This window comes from Artemia sp. Qi Xiang Cuo, chromosome 19, assembly GCF_049724085.1.
Source record: "Artemia sp. Qi Xiang Cuo chromosome 19, ASM4972408v1, whole genome shotgun sequence".
Lineage (NCBI taxonomy): Eukaryota > Metazoa > Arthropoda > Branchiopoda > Anostraca > Artemiidae > Artemia > Artemia sp. Qi Xiang Cuo.
Window position 1 is genome coordinate 25,450,258 of NC_142812.1, and position 26,795 is coordinate 25,477,052.

The 26,795-nt window shown below is 34.7% G+C and overlaps 2 protein-coding genes across 2 annotated transcripts in view; both read right to left on the bottom strand.

The window, feature by feature from the left end:
* The window catches only part of LOC148940656 (aldehyde dehydrogenase, mitochondrial-like), a 49,754-nt gene extending 49,165 nt beyond the window's left edge, over positions 1–589 (bottom strand). Inside the window, exon 1 of the mRNA XM_089105395.1 lies at positions 448–589. The gene's annotated coding sequence lies outside the window, so the exon portion shown is untranslated. The remainder of the gene's footprint in view (positions 1–447) is intronic.
* On the bottom strand, positions 428–23,543 carry LOC148940657 (aldehyde dehydrogenase, mitochondrial-like). The gene is made up of 4 exons (XM_089105034.1): positions 23,347–23,543; positions 16,397–16,406; positions 9,281–9,487; positions 428–613 (listed from the first exon to the last, which is right to left on the bottom strand). Exons 1-4 carry the CDS (start codon positions 23,541–23,543, stop codon positions 428–430), a joined length of 600 nt encoding a protein of 199 aa, XP_088961160.1.
* Between the last annotated feature and the right edge of the window lie 3,252 nt (positions 23,544–26,795).

Genomic DNA, 26,795 nt, shown 5'->3' on the forward strand with positions numbered 1-26,795 from the left:
CTGGTGTCGCCAGACAAGCTAAAAATATTTAACATGGAAGAGATAGCCGGGAACTTTTCTATTCCGCCCCTTAATATTGATACAGATCTGAAAGTCATTTCCAGGGAGGCTTTTTTCCGTAAGTTTTCATTAATTTTTTCGCTTCCTACATACTGATTCTCTCCTAATTCTTGTGTATGTACTAAATTTTTAAGTTTTTCAGCCTATAATTAGATATGCTTTGAAGAGTCTTTTGCTCCGGTATTCTATTTCATGATTTTAAGCCAAAAATTTTAACATTATTATTTTTTTTTTTTATTTAAATTTTTAACATAATCGATAAAACGAACATTAGATTAGCATAGATTTTCCCACAAAAAAATAAAAGAGAAGAAACCATATCACAAAGCTAGAAGGAATTGAAGTCTGGAAGTTAACGGCAGCATTTTTACAAATTTAGAGCATTACCAATTGGAATGACCGATCCATGAATTTTGTCAGTCCATCCTGCAAAATATCGTAAGCAATCAACTGATGCGTCTATATCCCCATATGACTCTGAGAGTGGTTTTCCATTATTCAGCGTTTCTAATTGAGCCATATAGTCTTTGTCTCGGACGATTAAATCTGCTAGCTAAAAGCAAAACAAAATAGATAAAGAAGACCATGACAACCACGGTTACAGCAGTAGCGGCAGCAAAGAACAAACTATGGTCCATAGTAACCAAAAAAAAAAAAAAAATGTTATAAAGAAACAATCTAGTGACAAATACTTCCCATGTAACACTATTTTGAAAATACTACCTTTCATACAGATACAACTGAATATCAATAAGTAACAAATATTATAAAATTTCAAAAAAGACCCTAAAACCATTCAGAAGAAAATTCCAATGGAGATAAAACGTACAGTTAAAATAGTCGCTGTTGAACAGGATTAACAGAAGGTTAACAGTCCCCAACTTTGAACAACAATAATTATTATATTTTTGCATGAGTAGTACTGCCGTGTCTCCTTTTATTCCCCCCAAGATGATTGTATCAAGCCAGTTGTTTTGCAACGTCAGGAAAGGGTTCATTTAAACAGAAATTAAGTACCTAAACACCTGTTTAGGTAACAAAATAGATCAAACTATAGCAAAGCGCTATTGTCGGACATTTTGTAATGCGGAAAATCAATTTTGGCCTAGAAAAGATGAAAAAGCAAAAGCATACAAACTGTGAGAGAGCCAATCAATTTTCTATGATCAATGGTCTCGTAAATGGAGGTTTACAAATATCCATATTGAAAACAGAAGAAAATCCCATATTAGCAAAGGCGGTACAATTGTTACGGTCTTAGAGGATTTAGACAAGCTCTACAGGAGACATTATCATGAATTAGCTAATAATATAATGGAAAGTGGCGAAAATGGTTTAAAGAAAGGGATTATACCACAGTAGGGCTAATTCTGACACTATTCCTAAAACTAGACACTATCCCAAAACAGGGATAAACTACAGAAACTGGAAAATTTATTTACAGACAAATTATCAAGTGATAAACTGTGTTTCTACAAAATCACTTAAAGCAAAAATTATTTTTAGAGAATATTTTCAGACTAATTACCCTCATTTCTGACTATTCGTCGAGTTAGCACGGCAACCTGAATTGGTGGTCATAGTTTGCTCTTGACCAGGTTCTATTTTGAAAAAAAGGGCTATGTCTTTTCGTAATCTATATATATATATATATATATATATATATATATATATATATATATATATATATATATATATATATATATATATATATATATATATATATATATATATATATATATATATATATATATATATATATATATATATATATATGTATATAAAAATTAGTGCTATATGATATATGGAGAATATAAACAGCAAGAGCTGTTTTGCTCAATACAGCAATTGAAAACTGGTAGATTTTTGTAAGGTTCTTCAAAAATAAAACCAACTGGCATCTCATTGTTTTCGGTTATGTAAATCAATACTACTACAGTTTTTTGTTTGTTTTTTTGATGCTTAAAAAGAGCAGTAGACTGCAAGACTTCAGATCTACTACAGCGTTACCACAGAGCATACTTGACTTCGATCCTTAAATTCCAAAGGAGAGTCTCACTTCCGCTGTACTGCTGTAACTACTATTAACTTTATATGTGTAGCTTAAGTATTATTAAATAATAAAAAAACAAGTTTTTTCAACAGAAAGGAAAGAGCAACATTGAAACATAAAATGAACAGAAATAAATTTTTTCAACTGAAAGGAAAGAGCAACATTGAAACTTAAAATGAACAGAAATAATACAGCATATGAAAAATTATATGGGGGGGGGGCTTTTCCTTTCTTAACCCTTGCTCTTTATGTTAAAGATGACTTTTTGTCACAATTCTTTAAGAAAGAATGTTCAAACACTAGGGCTGTTAAATTTGAATGAGAAATATTTTCAAAGAACTATAAGACTTCAGTGTAAAGAACGATGGTTGAGGAAGGGGCAGCCACCCTCATATATGGAATATTTTCTGTTTGTTTTAAGCTCTAATGTTGCTCCTTACTTTTACTTAAAAACCTTGTTTTTATACGGTTTCCGACCAGTTTCCAAATCATGCCAGGAATAATAAAAATTAGTGCTATATGATATATGGAGAAGATAAACAGCAAGAGCTGTTTTGCTCAATAAAGCAATTGAAAACTGGTAGATTTTTGTAAGGTTCTTCAAAAAATAAAACCAACTGGCATCTCATTGTTTTCGGTTATGTAAATCAATACTACTACAGTTTTTTGTTTGTTTTTTTGATGCTTAAAAAGAGCAGTAGACTGCAAGACTTCAGATCTACTACAGCGTTACCACAGAGCATACTTGACTTCGATCCTTAAATTCCAAAGGAGAGTCTCACTTCCGCTGTACTGCTGTAACTACTATTAACTTTATATGTGTAGCTTAAGTATTATTAAATAATAAAAAAACAAGTTTTTTCAACAGAAAGGAAAGAGCAACATTGAAACATAAAATGAACAGAAATAAATTTTTTCAACTGAAAGGAAAGAGCAACATTGAAACTTAAAATGAACAGAAATAATACAGCATATGAAAAATTATATGGGGGGGGGGGGCTTTTCCTTTCTTAACCCTTGCTCTTTATGTTAAATATGACTTTTTGTCACAATTATTTAAGAAAGACTGTTCAAACACGAGGGCTGTTGAATTTGAATGAGGATTATTTTAAAGCACTTTAAGACTTTAGAGTAAAGAGCAAGGGTTGAGGAAGGGGCAGCCACCCTTAGATATAGACTAATTTCTGTTTGTTTTAAGTTTTAATGTTGCTCCTTACTTTCACTTAAAAACCTTGTTTTTATACGGTTTCCGACCAGTTTCCAAATCATGCCAGGAATAATAAAAATTAGTGCTATATGATATATGGAGAAGATAAACAGCAAGAGCTGTTTTGCTCAATAAAGCAATTGAAAACTGGTAGATTTTTGTAAGGTTCTTCAAAAAATAAAACCAACTGGCATCTCATTGTTTTCGGTTATGTAAATCAATACTACTACAGTTTTTTGTTTGTTTTTTTGATGCTTAAAAAGAGCAGTAGACTGCAAGACTTCAGATCTACTACAGCGTTACCACAGAGCATACTTGACTTCGATCCTTAAATTCCAAAGGAGAGTCTCGCTTCCGCTGTACTGCTGTAACTAATATTAACTTTATATGTGTAGCTTAAGTATTATTAAATAATAAAAAAACAAGTTTTTTCAACAGAAAGGAAAGAGCAACATTGAAACATAAAATGAACAGAAATAAATTTTTTCAACTGAAAGGAAAGAGCAACATTGAAACTTAAAATGAACAGAAATAATACAGCATATGAAAAATTATATGGGGGGGGGGGGCTTTTCCTTTATTAATCCTTGCTCTTTAAGCTAAAGCTCGACTTTTTGTCAAAAATCTTTAAGAAAGACTGTTCAAACACTAGGGCCGTTAAATTTGAATCAGAAGTATTTTCAAAGAACTCTAAGACTTCAGTGTAAAGAGCGAAGGCTGAGGAAGGGACAGCCCCCCTGATATATGGAATATTTTCTGTTTGTTTTAAGCTCTAATGTTGCTCCTTACTTTTACTTAAAAACCTTGTTTTTATACGGTTTCCGACCAGTTTCCAAATCATGCCAGGGAATCTTCTTCCCCCTCCACCAGTGTAAAATGCCCAACAAAAACTTCCATACACGCAACACCGCCCCCCCCCCCAATAAAAAGGAAAAAAATACAATTCCCAACATCAAATACTATATATAAGCAATAGACAAATTTCGTAGCTTACAGGCCTTTCCCCAGGGACTATTAGAGGTCACTTTATCTTCAAAAGTATAGTTATTGAATCTTTGAACTATCCTGAATCACATGGCAATCTCAAAATTTTGATCGCATGTTTTTTTGGAAAAAAAAGTGGTGGGAAGGGGGCTAGTTGCCCTCCAATCTTTATCACCACTTGAACTTTTGATTTCTATTTGAATGAGCCCTTTCCCGATCTTCTAGGACCATTGGTTCGATATGATCATTGGACCATTCCATTTATGATCTAAGACAATTGGTAATAGATGATTCCTGGAACGAAAAGAAATTAAAATGAATAACCAAGTCAAAACAAACAGGATCAGGGCTACTGCCCCCTAAGCCTTCTGAAGGCTATATTTGCACTTTACTGAAATCAAAATACATTTTTAATATTTTCTCTTATAGAAATATAAATTTAAAAATCAAAAATCCCTATAATTTCTGAGGAATTACAACCATTATATAGTAAACAATTAGTTTATTTTCAATAGTTCTTTCCAGCCATCTACATTATTTTGCTGATTTTATTTATTTATTTTGTCTATGCTTTGACAAATAAAACACAAATGATACTTCAGTCATATAGAAAGTTAAGGGAAAGGGGACATCACTCGTATTTTTAAACATTGATTAGCCTTGTGACATTATTTCGTTGTTGTGTTAGCGGTGACGTTAAAAAAACAACACGCTGCTCAAAATACAAAAACCATACTGAGTAAGCCACAAATGACACGATAGCCTTTAGAAGGTTTAGAGGGTAGTAGCTCTACTCCTGTTTGTGGTGGTGGCCAGCGTTTACCCCCCCCTTCCCCGCGGAAAATACCCCCGCCCTCCCCCACGGAAAATACCCCCCCCCCCGTGGAAAATAAGGTTTTCCAAATTTTAAAAATTTATTTGAGTTTTTTTCCGTAGGGGGAAGGAAGTTTGGTACTTGTGTATTATGCGCCACTCACTCAAGTTCACGCTGTGTAAAACTCGAGAACACCGGTTTCTTCGTTAATTTCTTTCATCTTAGCATGAAACAAGACAAAGACCAGTGACAGAATAGATGGGATATATGTAATTTGGGCTATATATTTGCATATAAGAGGGGGGGTAAGGTATTTGGCCAGTATGAAGTCAAAAAATAATTCCTTCTAGGTATGGCCACTAAAAAAATTAGAAAAAAAACAGAAAAAAAAATCCCAGTATAAAGTAAAGTTAATGTTTCATTTAAGTGTTTTTTCCAAGTGCTAAGTGTTTTTTTTTCAATGACCAATTTTCCAAGTATGAAGTACTATTATGAGGTTAATGTAGCGTTTCATTAAACTGTTTTATGATGATCACTGATCAAAGTTTATGTTATTTGGGCCTTTCATTTATGTTATTTTACTATGTTCATGGCGGTATATTTGGCTTTATAATACACTTCTCTATCCATCTATCTAATATGCAGAGTAATTGTACCAAACACATTTTGCATGCAGACCCGCTATACTTTATCCCCCCCCCCCTAATATGCATATCTATAGCCCAAATTTATTTGTAAAGTAACAAAAAACTGGTGTATTCTCGAATTTTACACAGCGTAAACTTGAGTGAGTGGCGCAAAATACACAAGTACCAAAATTCCTTCCCCCTACGAAAAAAAATAAAATAAAACTCAAATAAAATTCTAAAATTTGGAAAGCCTTAATTTCCACGGGGGTTATTTTACGCGGGGGGGGGGGGGGGTTCCAGGGAGGTATTTTCTGGGGGGGGGGTAAACGCCTAGAACCATTTGTGGTAACTTTAGTTCATTTTAAGGTAAACTCGGTTATTCATTTTGATTTCTATTCGTCTTAGGCTTTATTTATTCATCTGTAGCAGTATCTGTTATCTTTATATTTGAAGTTATTATTTATTTCAATTTCTTGGCGTTTTGTGCCTGATTTGAAATTTATTGAAAAATGAATTGAAAATATCGGTAATTTTTGGTCTTCTACAGGGCTGAAGCAATCCTGACCCCCATCCTAAAGACACCCTTCAATGCGCATATATCTTAATTCAACATTTTGTTAGAAGAATATCTACATTATTATGTTGGTGTAATTGTTTTTTGTTTAAATCAATGCATGTCCAGGTTATTTAATAAAGAACTGCTTCGTTGTCTTAAAACATGGATATGACGAATTAACACAACTGGAATTGTTTCCAACTTTTTTTTGTCTTAATTGAGGTTCCCTTGATTGTCAAATTTTAATGGAACTGTCTGCATAGCCTGAAAAAAAAGTCGAAATTTTCATGCCAAGAATTGATAAAATCACATTTTCCTTCCAAAATGTATTATTCTCGTAAAGGTCGTTTTAGTCCAGACTACTTATAATGAAACTTTCCAACGAATTGAAAAAAAGAACAATGTTTGATCCATTCTAATGGTTCACAAATCAATACAACCAATTTTTTCAAAATATTGTTTTTTTCATCATAGGTTGGTATGACCCAGTATACCCCCTTAGTAAGTTCCAAGCCGATTAGATAAAACAAACTCGAGCCTACTTTATGCATCACAAATTGAAAGAATAGTTGTTTTTTTTTCAAACAGAGAAAAACTAAACTCAAAGTCTTCATTCGTGAATGTTTTTATTGTCTTTGAGGTTCTCTTGTCTTTATCTACATGCCCTGTAAGTCTTTGCTGATCTGAAAAAATAGTATTGGCACTTTCAGGTATCATACATAGCTACCAACAATTTTCAAAATATTTTTGTTTTCATTCAGGTTCACCAGGCCTGTCTATATGTCCTGTAAGTTACATCTATTGGAAATAAACGAAATTTTGAAAATAGTTGCCCTCAAATGACTTTAAACTCTTAAAAGATGAACTAAAACTTTCAGTTTCCAATCAAAATAAGCCTCCCATCCCTGACAAAGGTTCTACAAGCCACAATAAACAGCCTAGGAAATAATAATAATAATACATTCCAGGCACATAGCTCTTTATTATAGGCAATATCAGGACATTTGTTTAGGACATGTATGGCTTGAAAGATTAATTAAAAATAGGTTCTAACTTTGAAAGTAAATTCAAACATGCCTCAAAATGCAGCTCAAAACCTGGAAACTGCCTTACCAAAGCTTAGAGACGAAGAGACGCTATTTAAGCTTAACTAAAAAAAAGAAGAAGTTAACATTTACCAAACCTACATAGATCTGTCTTCGATGAGTCTTTCCAGCCTTAAAAATAGAGAAGGGTTGAGACAGAAACCTTAAAACAATTATCCTATCCTAATTAGGGTTGTGCATTCATTCATAAAAGTTCCATTCACCAAGCAGAAGATTATAATAAATTATCAAATGCAGTTCTTCTCACATTTTACCCATATCTTTTGTACAAGAAATTTAGTGTGGAGAACTTTGCAAAAACTTTTAATTTGAGCCTTAAAAAATCTGTATTTTTTGTACTATCAATCAAGCACTAAACAGCTAACTTTGTAAGCAAGAGCCACAAAGGGACAAAGCTTAAGTAAAATTACATTGAAGTTTAGATTACATAGAACACATAAAAAAATTCAATGAGACTTATAAATTCTGTTTGGGCAACATCTTGAAGATTAGTAGGGTATACAGAGGGGTATCCAAAAGATATCAAACTGATGTTGTGGAGTGTGGAATCTCTGTAGCACTAAGTTATTGCAAGTAGCAGCATGTAGACTAATTTTTATTTGTCAGTGTGCCAACTACTACCATTGTAGAGGGCTGTGTTCTGTTTGTGTCAAAATCAATGTGATTGTTATTTTGTGTTTTTTCCTGCTTGAGGATTTTTTCCTGCTTGGAAAACAGTTATGGAAACCCTTGAAATGTCATAGTGTTTGAGTGGTATTTCTGCTTTATTCCTTGAACTGCACAGCAAAAACACAGCCCAGTATTCAATCATGAGCTGCTCTGAAGGCAGAGTTCCAAAATGGCTCAATTTTTTTTCCAATGCTGTCATAGGTGTTGAATCATGTTGCTAGGGATATGTTCCTGAAACTAAGCAACAATCAAGTCAACAGAAGACTCAAAATTGCCTTGTCCTAAGAAAGCTCACCAAGTGAATACAATTAACATTTGTTTTTTGATGCAAGAGCAGCTGTTCATTCAGAATTAGTTCCACTGGGTCAGACAGTTAACCAGGCATTTTATCTGGAAGTTTTGGGAAGATAACACATCAGTTTGTTACAAAAAAGGCCAGGTGTGTAGCAGTTGCCGGACTGGTTTGGCATCATGACAATGATCCCACTCATACAGCCCTTTCTGTTTGCTGGTATTTAACCAAATATGTTCTCACCATTACCTCCCACCCACCCCAATCACCAAATTTTACCCCATGCAACTTCTTTTTATTTCCCAAAATAAAAAGAGACATGCAAGGAAAGCGTTTTGCAGAAGTTGTCAAAGAAAAAAAAAAAAAATAGTTTGTTTACTTTTGGATACCCCCTCATATTTTGCAGAGTTAGTGCTTGCAGTTGTACTTAAGCAGGGTGTCACAAGGGTGTAAAAGAAAATAGGGGGTGAGACTCAAACTCCCCCACCAAAAAAAATATCTTACATTCTTTTGAAAGACCTTTTGGTTTAACCTTACCAAGGAGTTCCCTGTAGGCAATGCCTAGTCCATTACTTAGATCTTCAAGTTGGATAAAATATACAACATAATAAAGTTTAAAAACAAGACAAATAGGTTGAAATGTTAGCCTCAGAATTAAACAGGAAAATTATGCGCCCCCTGCGCCAATACCCCTAGGAGTTGGATTTATGTACAACTTAAGTTACTTAACTTTGTTGACTGTTTAAGCATATTCTATAGTGTTCCCAGAGCAAAATTTTACAAGCAATAAGTACATCTTAGAAATCAAATTATACCAAAGTAGGCTTCTTTTCTTAAGAGACTTTAAACCCTCTTTTTTTCATAATCAGTGTCAAATGATGTAAAGTAAAAATAAATTCTGATTTGTTACCTTATGCATAAGTTTTCCTCTACTGGATGCATCCATGGTTCTCCATGGTGACCCAAATTTGAAAGCATTTTTTGCTGCCTTAACAGCAACATCAATGTCATGGACATCACCTTCTTGGACATCACAAATTTGTCTTCCAGTGCTTGGATTAACTACTGAGAAAACCTTACCACTAACTGAATTGACAAATCTGTTGTTTACAAATATCTAGAATTGACAAATATTACAAAAATACTAGATTCACAACTTAAAGTGATTAAACCCCTAAGAGACCATATTTGTCAATTAAATAGTGAGGAAAATCCAAAAGAGAATTCAAGATTTTAATGTATCAAATATCTGATGCATAAAATGTCAATACTAGAGATAGGAAATGTTTTTAAATTCATCATATTATAGTCTGTGTCAAATTTTCATCATGAAAATTACTTAGTATTTGATGACTGAAGTATTTATATTATGGATGGAATTAATCTTTGTTTAAAGGATTGACCTTTAACTAAGAAGGCACACAAATCAATAGTCAGCTCATACTTTAACTAAAAAAAACTTGAAATATTTGGAGTGAACTTAGCCAGATGACTTATAAAAGGAAGAATTAAAAAATGTGTTAAATAACCACTACACAGTAGCTAATTAGCAACAAAATTTTATACAACGCTACACAGGTCTTAGAGCCCTATCACGGCTCCTGAAGGCTTTCAGTGTTAAAACAAAGAAGAACTATTCATTTTTTTGCAAATAAACCTTTGCAAAACTTAAAATTCAAGCAATCTGGATCAACAGTTCATTGTTGGCAATGAGCAATTCATACATGACTTAGGCTCCCTTATCTATATTTGAGTGTTTTTTCATTCAAATCCATTTTTTTTTCATGACAAAAGAGGTCCAGTCCCTAAGGATTAATTTTAAAGTTCAGCAAGCGGACTTTATTGTCCAAGAGCATACTTAGGAGATATGGCTTCAGTGTTCAACCTATAGTATCTGCAAAATAGAACCAGTTCCAAAAGCAGTTAAAATTGAATACATCTGTTTTGTCAGTAGACTAGGGACATCATGGTAAATTTAAAGTAGGCCATATAATTTAGCTAAGAAAAAAGGGAAAATATCATTTGATGCTTTTTTATGTTTTTTTATTCTTTATACAAAATACCTTCGGGACCTTTGCAAGGGTTCAAAATGCAATTTGCCCCAGAAGCAATTATTAAATTATGAAAGAGCAAAAAAAAAATGCATCAAATGAAGTTTTCACTTTCATCCTAGCTAAACTATATAGCCAACTACAAATTTACCACCTTTCTAACCTTACCCAAATATATAGCTCATAGCCTATTCACATATATAGCTCATAGCCTATCATACCCTATGCATTTATTGATTCTTGATTTTGTTCACTGTCAATTCAATTACAGGTAAACTAGTTTTAACAAGATTGACACTAACAGAGTTCAACAAGTTCAGCAAGCAGATGCCCAAGAGCAAACATACTTAGGAGATATGGCTTCAGTATTCAATCTATAGTCTCTATACAATAGAGCTAATTCCAAAAGTGGTTAAAATTGAATGCATCTGTTTTGTCAGAACACTAGGGACACAGAAAAACATCCTTAATAGGTCTAGTATCTGATTTAAGACTAAACAAAGTACAATATATTATGGCTGAATAGGAAAAGATGTTAAACTTGTACCCGAATGGATAACCTTCTGTCTTGTTCAATACATTTTCAATCACACCAAAGATTTTAAATGTGTAACCAACTGTAGGCTAATTAATTTATAAGAATATACTTGATAAGTATGACAATATAAGAAATCCTAAGGATACAAGATATAATCACAGCCAGTAAAAAAATGAAAGAAAAGTAAATATTTCTGCTGAGACATCCAACTGATTTAGCAATTCAACATCAGATTTTCTATTCAAGCACCAATCCACTGTTGAAGTGACGGGGTGAACAGCTTGGTAAAATTCTACTTTAGCTACTTTTTGCTATCTTGGAAAAGGGTTAGGTTAGGAAAATCAAACTTTCAGGGATAGGTCTACAGGCTAAAGCATGTCCTGGGAAGGTATTTTCAAGTACCTACCTCCACTTCTTCTCCCTCAAGAGGGTCCTGAAATATGCCTAAATGACAGGTTTATTTTATACCTATTGAAATTTTGACAAAACAACATTTTACCTTAATTTTCAGTTATCAGTTTCTTTTTCTCTGGATTTAGTTCTGAAAATGCAATTCCTGTTATTTGAGTAGAATTTTAAGCCATATCAATGTTTTATTCAAAATTTAGGAAATGTATTTGCATATCTTTAAAACATTATATATTGGGATTGAGCAAAGATGTGAAGCTGAAAACAATTTTGTTGTACTTCATTTAAGCAGAAGATCTATTTTGCAAGGTTTCACTTTTATAACACACAGATTGTTAATGGTCATCAAAGGTCAGGACCCTCCAGAGGGAGACAAAGTGGAGGTAGGTACTTCAAAAGGTAAATTTTTGGCAGCTCATCATATTGACTTACAAATAAAGTGAACATGCTACTTGATGCCTTTTTTTATGCTCTTTACAAATATAACAATAACTTTTGTCAGAAATGAATTTCATCCCTGCTTCTATATATACCAATTCAGGGCATATATTTGCACATTAGGGGGGGGGGTAGAGTTTAAACTTACCTCTCATTTGCATCAGAAATAAACTTTACCCCTACTCCCCTAATGTTTAAATATATACCCTAAATTGGAATATATATGGGTGGGGGTAAAATTTCATTTCCAAGAAAAATGATTGTTATATTTGTAAAGAGCATAAAAATAGGCATCAAGTAGTAGGGGTTACCTATATATGACAATATAGAAAATTTTTTCTTTATATCTGAGCAGTAGAATATTGTCATTTACTCTTATATAGAATGCAGTATAAAGTCAAACAGAAGACAATATCATGCTTTTTCCTATTATGTAGAATGATAAAAAGTCATACAGATGACTTTATGCCTCATTCTTTTATAGAGCAAACACAAATAAGGGCATACAGATGACTTTTTATACCTCATGCTATTATAGAGCAAGCAAAAATAAATCTATATAGATGACTTTTTATATATCTCACTATTATAGAGAAAACATGAATAAAGTCATACAGATGACTTTTTATACCTTACACTATTATAGAGAAAACATGAATAGAGTAATGCAGATTACATTTTATACCTTGTACTATTATATAGCAAACATGAACAAAGTCCTACAGATAACTTTTTAAACTTCATACTTTTATGAAGCAAACATGAATAAAGTCATACAAATGACTTTTTATACCTTGTATGTTTGTAATTATATATTTCTATATCTAGAGAAAAGATGGAGAATGATATAGTCTTCTGTATGACTTTGTAAACATCAAGTTATACAGAAGACTTTTTAGTTTTCTTATTTAATATATGATCCACTAAAATGTCATACAGAAGAAATTATATTTGTAGTAGAATCATATATTAAAGTCATCTGTATGACTTTATTTAGGCAGCTTTATACATAAAATTGTGTAGCCCTAGGCTATAAAAAGCCATCTGTATGACTTTTTGTTTTCTCTATGTATTGGTGGTGTAATATAATTTCTTATGTATGAACTTTAGTGGATCATATATTAAATAAGAAAACCAAAAAGTCTTCTGTATGAATTGATTTACACTTCTCTATAATAGTTTGATGTTTAAAAAGTCATACAGAAGACTTTATATCATTCTCCAGGTTTAAAGGAAACACAACATTGTCTTTTGTTTGACTTTATAGGGGATAGGGCCTGCCACCAGATGGCTAATTTGACAGTGTATATACATACAAATTTTTAAATTAGCCAACTGGCCATCTAGTATTTTAAGCCTAGGAGTCCAGCTGGACAAAAAGAAACATTAAGAAAACAATTCTTACTCCATAATATGTAGAATAATTCTAGTTAACACATTTAGCAGGGGGTGAGTCTTTATTTTCACTTCTTTGCTTGTTTTTTCAGTTTTTCTAAGAAATTCATGAATTTCTTAGAGCCTATATATTCACAGAATATATACCCCCAACCCCCTAATGTGTAAATATATACCTAGAATTGCATCCTTATTCCAAATAGAACATCCATTTGCATAAAAGATTAACTTTACTCCCATTTTAGCCATGTCGTGGATGTCCACTTTATAGTGCTTTCTATATAAGAGTAAATGACAATATTTGTTGCTTGGAGTATAAAGAACCAATGACTTTAATAGACAAACATTGCTCATCCAAGGGACATCCACCACATGGCTAATGTGGGAGTAAAGTTCATTTGTGAACTTTATAATGTGATGCAATTTGACGTTATATTTAGATTGATTATGCAATTTTATTTATATATGTGTACTGTAGGGGGTTGGGGTATATATTATGTGAATATATAGACCCTAAGAAATTCATAAATTTCTTAGAAAACTAGTAACACAAGCAAAGAATAAAAGTCAAAGGCTCTTCCCCTGCAGACCATGTTAATTAGGATCGTTTTACATGATATAGAGTAATAATTGTTTTCTTAATGTTTCCTTATGTCCAGCTAGACTCCTAGGCTTAAAATACTGGTTGGCTAATTTAAAGGTTTGTATATATATACACTGTCAAATGAGCCATCTGATGGTATCCTGACATCCACCATATGGCTAATATGGGCATCCAGGTACCAAACAACTCTGTGTTGATAGACATTTAAACTTTATTAATTAGGGAAAGAATTTGACAAGAGATAGACAAGTAAAAATAACCAAATTGTTTTTAAAAGAAAAATTATGCAATGGGAAGATGTTTTTGAAATTCAAAATTTTCCAAAATTCTACTTTAGAAGCTTCTTAAATATTTCTAAAGTACTAATAGATAGAGTGCTAAAAACATCAGGGGACACGTTATATCACGGGAAGAGGTTTTTAAAATCCCCCTTCCCTCCAAACTCAAAAATTTCCAAAATTTTACTTTAGAGCTTTTTTAAATATTTCTAAAGCACTAATAGATAGAATGCTAAAAGTTTCACAATCGACTTCAGAGGACAAATTATGTCACAGGAAGATGTTTTTGAAATCCCCCTTCCCCCTAAACTCAAAATTTTTCAAATTTCTACTTTAGAAGCTTTTTAAATATTTCTAAAGCACTAATAGATAGAGTGCTACAAACATCAGAATTGACTTCAGAGGACAAATTATGTTATGAGAAGATGTTTTTGAAATCCCCCTTCCCCCCAAACTCAAAATTTTTCAAAATTCTACTTTAGAAGCTTTTTAAATATTTCTAAAGCACTAATAGATAGAGAGCTAAAAAAATCAGACTTTACTTCCGAGGACAAATTATTTTACGTGACGATGTTTTTGAAATCCCCCTTCCCCCCAAACTCAAAATTTTCAAAAATTCTAATTTAGAATCTTTTTAAATATTTCTAAAGCACTAATAGATAGAGTGCTAAAAACATCAGAATCAACTTCAGAGGACAAATTATATCATGGGAAGAGGTTTTTTAAATCCCCCTTCCCCCCAAACTCAAAATTTCCAAAATTTTACTTTAGAAGCTTTTTTAAATATTTCTAAAGCACCAATAGATAGAGCGCTACAAATTTCAGAATCAACTTCAGAGGACACGTTATATCATGGGAAGAGGTTTTTAAAATCCCCCTTCCCCCCAAACTCAAAATTTTCCAAAATTCTACTTTAGAAGCTTTTTAAATATTTCTAAAGCACTAATAGATAGAACACTACAAATATCAGAATTAACTTCAGAGGACAAATTATGTTTTAGAAATATTTGAAAAGCTTCTAAAGTAGAATTTTGGAAAATTTTGAGTTAGGGGGAAGGGGGATTTTAAAAACCTCTTCCCGTGATATAACGTGTCCTCTGAAGTTGATTCTGATATTTGTAGCACTCTATCTATTAGTGCTTTAGAAATATTTAAAAAAGCTTCTAAAGTAAAATTTTGGAAATTTTTTGAGTTTGGGGAGAAGGGTGTCCTCTGAAGTTGATTCTGATGTTTTTAGCACTCTATCTATTAGTACTTTAGAAATATTTAAGAAGCTTCTAAAGCAGAATTTTGGAAAATTTTGAATTTCAAAAACATCTTCCCATGACATAATTTTTCCTTTAAAAACAATTTGGTTATTTTTACTTGTCTATCTCTTGTCAAATTCTTTCCCTAATTAATAAAGTTTAAATGTCTATCAACACAAGAGTTGTTTGGCACCTGGATGCTACCCTTAAGGGTAAGGGGTTATGATAAGTAAAGTTGTGACATCACAACAAACCCAGTTTCATTATACCATGACCAAAGTCAGCATGGGTAGGAAATTAAATGGCTTACAATGAAAATAGGATTTTGGAATATATTTTAATGAACAAGGTTAAAAGCTGAAGTTGTGTAAGGTAAGCAGTGATTTATAATTATGATAGTAATATAGGATGAAATATGAGCTAAAACAACTAGTAATGTGCAGTAATTTACCATTATATAGAGTGGGGGAGGAGTGGAGGTAGTTACTTCAAAGTACCTTCCCGGGACATACCTTAGCATGTAGATCCATCCTTGAAAGTTTCATTTTCCTAACCCAACCCTGGTCAATTTATATGAAATCATATTATTGAGTTAGGATTAAAGTGAATTCACCATTCAATGCCTTTTTTTATGCTGATTACGAATATAATAAGCATTTCTATTGGAAATGAATTTCAGCCCCCCCCCCTATAAAGGCTATACCAAACCTAACCCGGAATTGACCTAAATAGGGGGGGGGGCTGAAATTCATTTCCAATAGAACTGCTTATTATATTCGTAATCAGCATAAAAAAAGGCATCAAATGGTGCATTCACTTTAGTCCTAACTCAATAATATGATTTTGTATATATTGACCCCAACCCCTTTCCAAGATAGCCAAAAGTAACTAAAGTAGAATTTTTGCATCAAGGGTAAATTTCTGCTTTAGCTACTTTTGGCTATCTTGGAAAGGAGTTTAGTTAGGAAAATGAAACTTTCAGGGATAGATCTACAGGCTAAAGTATGTCCCGGGAAGATATTTTAAAGTACCTACCACCACTCCTTCTCTCTCTAGAGGATGCTTACCTTTGATGACCTGTAAAAATATGTGTGCTATAAAATTAAAACCTTGTAAAAGAGATCCTCTGCTTAAAATGCAGTCCAACAAAATTGTTTTCAGCCTCACAACTTCACTCAATCCTGATTTACAGAGTTTTAAAGATATGCAAATACATTTCCTAATTTTTGAAAATGAACATTTATATGGCTTAAAATACTACTCAAATAACAGAAATTGCATTTTCAGAACTAAAGCCAGAGAAAAAGAATCTTATAACTGAAAATTAAGGTAAAATGTTGTTTTGTCAAAATTTCAATAGCCTAGGTAGAGACCTGTCATGTAGGCAAATTTCAGGATCCTCTAGAGGGAGAAGGAGAGGAGATAATTACTTCAAAATACCTTCCCAGGACATATTTTAGCCTGTAGACCTATCCAAGAAAGTTTCATTTTCCTAACCTCACCCCTTTCCAAGATAGGTAAAAGTAACTAAAGTAGAATTTTACCGTAAAAAGAAAGGTTTGAAATTGAAAGGAGAATTTCATTGGAGGGAGTCATGCTTAGAGCAAGTGTGGGTGGAGGAAGCTCAGAGCTACCAGTGTCTCAGGCAGCTTGGTGCTGCAATAAGTTGTTTGCAGCAGCCTAGCCACTAGGATGGATCGGATTAGGTCAAACTGCAACTATCTTGATGGTGTCACTTAGATAGCATGCTAAATGCATAGACTACCTGTGTATATTTCATGGATAGTCCTCTGTAAACCATATTGACCACGTTTTATTATTTCACACAAAAACAAGTCAAACTTCTTCTGTTTTTTCTGGACTTTTATCCCTGGGTTCCCACTGATGTGATTTCACGCAAAACGGCCGTTTTTGCATGATCCGTCAAATTCGTTCCGTTTTTCTGCTGCAAAACACAGATTAGCCCTTTGAATATTTTCCTTGGCTTCTAGAACTTGATTTAGGCCTAGCCTATTTCTGTCCATTTACGTTTTAAATATTTAGTAATATTTTTGCGATTCAACGACTGCAGTAAATCGTTGCTGTATGAGCATTTTTGCAATTTTCTGACATCCGCTATCCGCGAGCCGTTTTGCGTAAAAAAATCGCATCAATAGGAACCAAAGGTAAAAGTATGAGAAACTGTCTCTAGTGTCGAAAAGGATAGTAATCATCACCATCTGGGATTTCGTAACTTTGTTTGACTATAAGCCGAACATGGTCTTAGGAATGGCAGGCTGATAAACACAAAACTGCTAGACGCCTATAATGACAATATTCAGCTCATAGATCAGAGAATCGCATTTGATAGTGAATTATTTGACCATGATAAGGCATTTTATAAGGACCCTCATCGTTGACTGAAGCTTGAGCTAGAATTATAGTAATTAATAAAGTAGCTATCGACTGGGTCATGGCCTTCCTGACAGACAGAACACATTGTTGTTGGCTGTATTTCCGATGGAAAGATCCTCCCACATAACTCCCTCCTCAGACCCCTCCCCGGGTAAATTAGTATCCAAATACTTTACCTCCCCCTCCCTTATGTGCAAATATATAGCCCAAATTATATATTTCCCATAAATTCTATCACTTTTCTTTGTCTTGTGTCGTGCTAAGCTGAAAAAACAGGGGAAGGGCTGCAAGTTATGAGCTTTGCCCTTTGTTTACATATAGTATTGATTATTGGGAAGTATACATACGTTTTCAGGAGGAATGTTTTCTGGTGGGGGGGGGTCGGAGGAGGGGATTCCCGATGGAGCTATGAAATATCCCAGTGAGTGTATTACATCGTGATTGCAGCAAGACTAGTGACCTACATTATCGTGCATTTGTAATGGTCGCTTCCTAACAGATGTAAATATCCTTTTGTTGGGTCCACATGCTTGACACAACGATTCGGCCCGGGGAAAATCTTCCCCCCTCCGTGGAAGAGAAGGCTTTCCAAATTTGAGAATTTTATTTGAGTTTTTTTCCGTAGGGGGAAAGAGTTTCGGTACTTGTGTGTTGGGGCCAACTCACTCAAGTTTACGCTGTATAAAACTCAAGAACAAAACTGGTTTCTTCGTTGTAATTTGTGGTGGGTTTACACTTGGAAGATAAGAAAAACAAACTCATAGAATTTGACAACGCTTTTGTCCGTAAAAACTTAAGCAATTTAGAATGTGTTGGTTCCCAAAGCTAACTATCTTTTCAAAGGATAGGAAAACCTTCTTAAACTTTTTGGTGCCATATGTTTTAGCTTAATTTTGATGATTGTTTGCCTAAATTATTTTTCTTCTTCAATTTTTTTTATTTGGCACCCGGTACTGCCGAAAATTGCAGAAATCATATGGAAGCCTTTTCAACAGAAATGGATTTGTGATTTTTTTCTAAGTTTTTAAGACACTTCTGGCGTGTAAATTCCTCTTTTTCCCGTTCCTTAGCACTTTTCAACGAAACAAAGAAAAAACTAAATAAAAGTTTCAAATTTAGAAACCTTACTTTCCAAATCGAGGGAGTGTATTTTCCACGAGGGTATTTTCCAAGGAGGGGGTATTTTTCACGGGGTTTATTTTCCGTGGGGGAGGGAATTATACGTGGGGTTAAACACCCCCCCCTCCATTCATTATACTCATTTGTGTTATTTTACTGTTTTCTTGGCCGTATATTTGGCTTTAAAATACACTTATGTGATGGAATCAATTTTCAAGACCCCGAAACTTTCCAAGTAAAATAAAATCGTCCAGAATATAAACCCAAAGAATTCAAGTAATACTTAATTATCAAACTTAAAAAGGAGCGAAACATTGTATTAAAATTGTAACTCTATGAAAAAATCTTTCCCACAAAAAAAGTAACAGCAATAAATATTCAGCATGACCAATTTTACATGACATGCAATCAACCATGTAATCTAAATCTTGAGTTTGAATTTCCAAACGATCAACAGGTGGTAGGAATTATTATACAAAAAAACGGTCACTTGAGATAGGAAATAAAACTATGTATTCCGCTATAATTACAAGGTAAAAACTTTAAAAAATAGTTTCTCGAGATACAAAAGTAGAACTAAATATTCCGCTGTAATTACAAGGTAAAGCTTTAAAAAATAGTTTCTTGAGATACAATGTAGAACTGTGTAGTTCGCTCTAATTATAAGGTAAAAATTTTATTACGCTAAGAAGAATTCCAAAGTGAATTTTTAAAAAGTCATAAATCGTATCAAAGTTAGTTAAAATCGACTAGCTGATTGGTACATGCCTCTCCAATAGTACTATAGGACATATTTTTGGAACCAATAGAATCTGTAAAATATACTTTTTAGTATAGCAACGCCTGAATGTAACCTGAGGTGAAATTGGAGGGTATAGTTCGTAGGACTTAGCAATTTTGAGTCAGTCTTGTTTTAGTTTTATGGAAGTCTTACTTGAGACTCGTGCCAGTTTTATTGCAGACTCATTTTCAATCTATTATTTTATGTGAAATTAAAAGACAGCATTACTGAACGTTACTTTTATTGCCAGTGAACAGTTTTAACCTAGTGTCATTTACTGCAAGTGTCTTGATATACCTGAAGCTCTGTTCCGATATGTGAGTAAAAATAAATACATTACTTTCTTATTTTATTCTCTTTATGTTAATATTTCTCAAGATAGTTAGTCCTTGTGGCTCCACTCGCTCTCAAGGGAACCTGAAGCCCTTCAATCTGATTTCGACTCAGTTTGGCAATTAATGTAAGCTCCCCATTTGAACTGCTAATTTAAGCTCCCCACACTTGAAGTTCCGCCTCCACTCAGGCATGCTATTCGTGAACCGTCAACTAAGAGTTTAACTGAAAATTACCCATTGTATTTCAATACTCTTTATAATTCCTCTTTTTCAGAGAAATTCACATACAAAGAAATAACTTAAGGTATAAGAATAAGAACTCCCCTTCTATTAAAAGAACCCCCCCCCATTAAAATTGGCGCGGCCTGTTTAAAGGAGCAAAACACAAGGACAAACTTTTCTACAAAAAAAGATTATTGAGAAATATTACGCATAAGGAAAGTGCAATATTTTGTGCATGGCTTGAATAGAATATTTTGTTAAGGGGATTTAGACCTGATACCTTAAAATAATAACAAAAAAAATATATATATAATTTGGAAGTGTCAAATTTGAATAATATAAAAAAAAACAGTGCCGAATTTTAATTTATTTTGAAAAAAAAAACGAATCAATATGTCGTTAGACCCAAATGAACAATTTTTAAAGCAAAAAATTATTGCCAAAACAGTGGAAATTTCAAAATCCCTCCCCTCATATAACGGAGATTCAGATGTAGATGAATTTAATATCCAATTAAATCAATTCGTAGAAGTAACTCAAACGGACTTAAAATCATTAGTAGGCATGTTATTAATGAGACTTAAGGGGCAAGCATTAACATTCCTAAAACAAAAATAAAATATAATAGGGGAAGATAACAACCTTCCATTAAACTCAATAGAAAAATTGCTAAAAGCGTTCCGAGAAAGTTTTGTTGAAACCAGTACAACGCACAAATTAAAGCACGTAACCGTATGTTTCGATGAAAAACAAAATATTAGGGAATACCTACAAAAGGTAATGGTATCCATTGAGGCTAAATACGAAAAAGAATCTGGTCCTTTATACGACAAAATTGTACTAAACACTTTAACGCAAGGATTGAGCCCAAAATTGTACAGAATGTTGATATAAAAAATATTCAAACATTAGAGCTAGCAGTTCAGGAAGTATAGAGGATGATTAAAATTGACTCAATTGTGGTAAACCACAATAAGTCAAGAACAAATAATGTAGGATATTCAACTCAGGGACGATCACGAGAAATTTCCACAGGACTTTTTCCGAGAAATTATTCACCCAAACCGAACCAAAATAGATCTCCAACCCCTACCAGACAAAGAATAGTGCGTTTTGTACCCACGAACACGACAAACTACACAAATAAACCCCCAATTATATGCTATGCATGCAATAAACAAGGACATATCGCTAGGGAATGCCGTACGAGAAACAACTATATACCAGGAACCCCTAGTTTTAATAACCGTTTGCTCGGGAGAACAAACTTAAATGCCAATGGGTCAGGAAGCTATAAAAATAACCCCCCACGTCTCCCATCGTTCCGCAACCCATTGCAACAAGGATTTGCGCATTCAAATTCTTCCCAATATACGCCTCCCCAATCCTATTCAAATCCTTCCCCAAACCGACAAAATAATTATCGGTTCCCCAACCCAAATACGCGACAAAACATGTACCAATTCAATTCACGGACAGTGTATCCAACTAGATTGATCCAGAATATGAGCGATGACAGAAGATATTTTTTCCCGACGGGAAACGAAAGAAATTTTTCGGGAAACGAAAGAAATTTTTCGTCAATACAAAACGATCAAATGGCTCAAGCCGTCGGCACAAGAAATTTTAACCCACGCAATAATACGTGGCAACCAAGACAATCAAATGTCAATCAACTCAGAACTTCACTTGATAGTGAACCCAATTCACTTCCCACCGAAACCCAATGTCAAACCCCAACCTATCAAATAAGTGCACAGGGAAACGAATCGGGCCCCCAAGAAAATTAACCGGGACCCTGGAGTCCAGTATTTTTTATAGGTTCCTTCCAGTCGTTTTACCTTCTTTAAGTGATAATAATGACACATCACCTATACTAAATGATTTTGGTGTTGCAAGTGATAATTTCAAAGCGTTAGTAGATTCAGGCACATCGGTTTAAGTAATAAATTCAAATGTATTTAATTGACTACCAGCATATATTAAGCGACGGAAAAATTTCAATATTCCTAGTTTGACTAGTTTTACTGGACATAGACTGGAAGCATTAGGCTCCATACGTCTAGATGCGTCTATTCTCCAACGCGTGGAGAAAGGGGAAGCAACAGTGAATAGAATAAAATCTTTTGTACGCCATCTCTCGTCTTGTGGGAGAAAATCAAGCAGCAAATGGATCGAGTCAATAAAAACAAAAATAGGGAAAATAAAGGAGTATAGACAAACAGAAATAAAGAAAATAGTAAAATTATGGAACGAAATAATAAATCCAAGTACCGTCCCCTTACAGCCAACCCCACCAACGGAAGATTTGACGCAACCAAGCGCCAATCTTAACTTAATAGAAAATGACTCGGAAGAAAAACATTATGGATTCACGGTGCGTAAAACAAAAATCACCCCAAAAACAATGCAAAGAGTTCAAATCTCTCATATGGTCACCCCCGTAAATGACCATTCCGAAATTTTGTTTGCATCCCCGTGCAAGGAAATCCCCGAAAATCTGTTTTGTGAAGAACAGATCATCATGTACGAGAAAGGAGTAGGTTTTATTTGGTTGACCAATACACACGAAAATGATATAATTACATTAAAAAAGGGAACGTGCCTTGTTGAAATACAAGTGATTTCTGAGCGTGGACTAAATGAATAGAAAAACTCCAAGAAAACATTAGTTAATGGTATTGGTGTTAGTAATCCAAAGAATTGGTACCCACTAACAAGATCCCAATTTTTGGAAAAGTTTAAATTAGATCATATCCAAGATACGCAATTAAAAGAAAAATTATGTGAATTACTCTGGAATTTTAGAGATATATTTTCCACATGCGAAGAAGATATTGGATTGATACCGTTCTATGAACATTCTATCCAAACTACAGGGTTGCCCGTTGCTAAACAGCCCTATTGCATCCCTCATCGCTACAAAGATTGGTTAAAAAATAGAATCCGCGAATTAGAAAGAAACAATATTATTACGGCCGAGTATAAGCCCGTATTCAGCCCCTGTTATACTAGTGCCAAAAAAGAACAAGGACCTTAGGCTGGTAGTAGACTATAGAGGCTTAAATAAGCAGGTAGTTAGCGACAAATTTCCCCTGCCCCAAATTGATGAAATCCTAGACTCCATCTCAACCAAAAATAAAATTTTTTCATCGCTCGACCTCACATAAGGTTATCATCAGGTTTAGATAGCAGACGATGACGTCTATAAAACGGCCTTTTCAACGACGGAATGTGGTTTATATGAATATGAATATTTTCCTGCGACGTAATTTCTTTACGAGGACCCGGTTCAGTTACACTAGTAACATCACCTAAATGTTCATGCATAAATCCATCTACCCAGTCCGGATCCTCTATCATATCAGTATCACAATTCAAGTCGTCTAGGCTAGCTATGTCCCCAAAAAAATCGTTAAGAAAACTACCTTGCCATTCCATATTATCTACAACTAATGTAGGTTCGTCTCTGAACTCCATTGGAGGTGACAGAATTGGCCCTGTAAATTCCGATGTTTCATTATCCAACGGCAGTTCTATTTCATTAATCTGTAGAAAAAAGATTTTATTTTCCATGTGAAATAACCATTATTTTTTTATAAAGTTAATAAACTCTTTGAATTTTTTCATAGTCGTTGTCCCACCATCTGAACAATTAAAAGAAGAAAAAAAGTTACAGTGGTCTATGTCTTTCATAATGACAATTGAACATGTTAAAAAAATATATCGTTTTAGTCAGGAAAATGAAGTCTTATTCTTAGAGGATAAGTTAGAACAAGAGAATGATATATAAAACTAGTGGTTTTATTCAAAAAAATATTTTTCAGAATAAAAATGCAACATAGGGATCCAGCTCTAGTGCTTGTCCCTCTTGATTAGAATTCTCAAAACAATTCGACCATCGTTCAACCGATGCAGTATGTTCTATGAAGCATTGTTCTTCAGCTTCGGTTAATGGCCATGAATCCCATACATTGGTTGCTGCTGCTGTTGGTGTAACTTTCTCGATAATCCGAATTTTCCTATGTCGTTTAGCAACGGTTTTGATTGAAGTGTCGGATGTAGTTAACCTGGACTAAATAAATTCTTGTAAGCAAAGAACTTTTTTCCCCTTCCATATCAATAATTAAAGCGCGAATAAAATGTTTGAATGATCCTTTTTTTTGGGCAAATTTTGTTAATAACACACATACACATGCGCACGTGCATACACACACACACACGCACACACACACACACACACACACACACACACACACACACACACACACACACACACACACACACACACACACACACACACACACACACACACACACACACACACACACACACACACACACACACACACACACACACACACACACACACACACACACACACACACACACACACACACACACACACACACACACACACACACACACACACACACACACACACACACACACACACACACACACACACACACACACACACACACACACACACACACACACACACACACACACACACACACACACACACACACACACACACACACACACACACACACACACACACACACACACACACACACACACACACACACACACACACACACACACACACACACACACACACACACACACACACACACACACACACACACACACACACACACACACACACACACACACACACACACACACACACACACACACACACACACACACACACACACACACACACACACACACACACACACACACACACACACACACACACACACACACACACACACACACACACACACACACACACACACACACACACACACACACACACACACACACACACACACACACACACACACACACACACACACACACACACACACACACACACACACACACACACACACACACACACACACACACACACACACACACACACACACACACACACACACACACACACACACACACACACACACACACACACACACACACACACACACACACACACACACACACACACACACACACACACACACACACACACACACACACACACACACACACACACACACACACACACACACACACACACACACACACACACACACACACACACACACACACACACACACACACACACACACACACACACACACACACACACACACACACACACACACACACACACACACACACACACACACACACACACACACACACACACACACACACACACACACACACACACACACACACACACACACACACACACACACACACACACACACACACACACACACACACACACACACACACACACACACACACACACACACACACACACACACACACACACACACACACACACACACACACACACACACACACACACACACACACACACACACACACACACACACACACACACACACACACACACACACACACACACACACACACACACACACACACACATATACATATCCGCACACACATCCATATGCCTATCCACACGCACATACACTCACACTCACACACCCACACGCACACCCAAGCACACACACACACACCCCAAAACACAAACAAAAACACAAAAAAAAAAAAAAAAACACACCCCAACAAACGACCCCGCAAAAACAAACAAAAGATCACTCACAAGCACACACAAACACGCACACGTACACACAAAAACATCGCAACGTTTAACTAATAGCAATAAAATAAAATAAAAAAAAGTCAATCGAATATTTGTCTTATTCCCCCATTAAAAAAACTAACTTGATTGTTTTTCCAACAAATCTCGCCATCCGTAAGAAATAGCGATCAGACTAGAAGCAGATTCCTTTTCCTACAAATCTACCCCCCCCCCTTTTTTTACCCCACCCCTACACACCCTTTTTTTTCTTCAATAATTACCCTCTTTAGTAAAAACACACACGCGCAGACAAGTAGCTGATTATAAATTGTTAGCCGAACAAACGATGATCTTTTAATTTTGCTTAAATTAAGACTTCAAATGAAATATGGACAAAAAAATTTCACGAGAAGTTCCTTATTTCATTGAAGAATACACGGAGCAAAGGCAGGTTTTTTCATATGCTAAGTTTTATTACACTTTTAAGGAATCTACATTTGATTAGGCTAAGAGATACGTGTTGACCCGGTTTTTTTTCTTAACTTTAGTACATGAACGTCATCTCTTAGTCGAATGTAAAATTTAAATTATCAGCAACTTGTTTAAAAATGGAAGTTGTAAAACGAAATTGTGAGTGCGCTATAAAGTTGAAAGCTATCTGATAAATGGCGCTTACCATAGAAGTTGCAGTTAGCTCGTTACAAAGTGACCGTGGTGCATAGCGAATAAAGCTTTCTCTCATCGAATTCTGTGCAGAGTTGACACTGTCATGAGAGGGCCCTGGTTGGTCCAGAGAACTTGCAGTTTGCATTGATGTGATATCATCCCATCTTGGTCTCTTTTCGGAGGGAAGGCAAGAATCCATCTCAGCATCCTTAAAAAGAAGAAAAAAATTCAGTAATAAGCTCTCTTTTACAGAAAAATTGCCCTTGACCCCCATGTCCCTATACCCCCTTTTTCTGGACCCCCTTGCCACTCAAC

Bases quoted from the DNA above. Each gene is read 5' to 3' on its own strand.
- LOC148940657 (XM_089105034.1), bottom strand. From the start codon at position 23,543: ATGATAGAGGATCCGGACTGGGTAGATGGATTTATGCATGAACATTTA. The intron at 614-9,280 runs GTAACAAATCAG...TTTTGCTTTTAG, and splicing joins GAGGAAAACTTATGCATAAG to CTAGCAGATTTAATCGTCCG.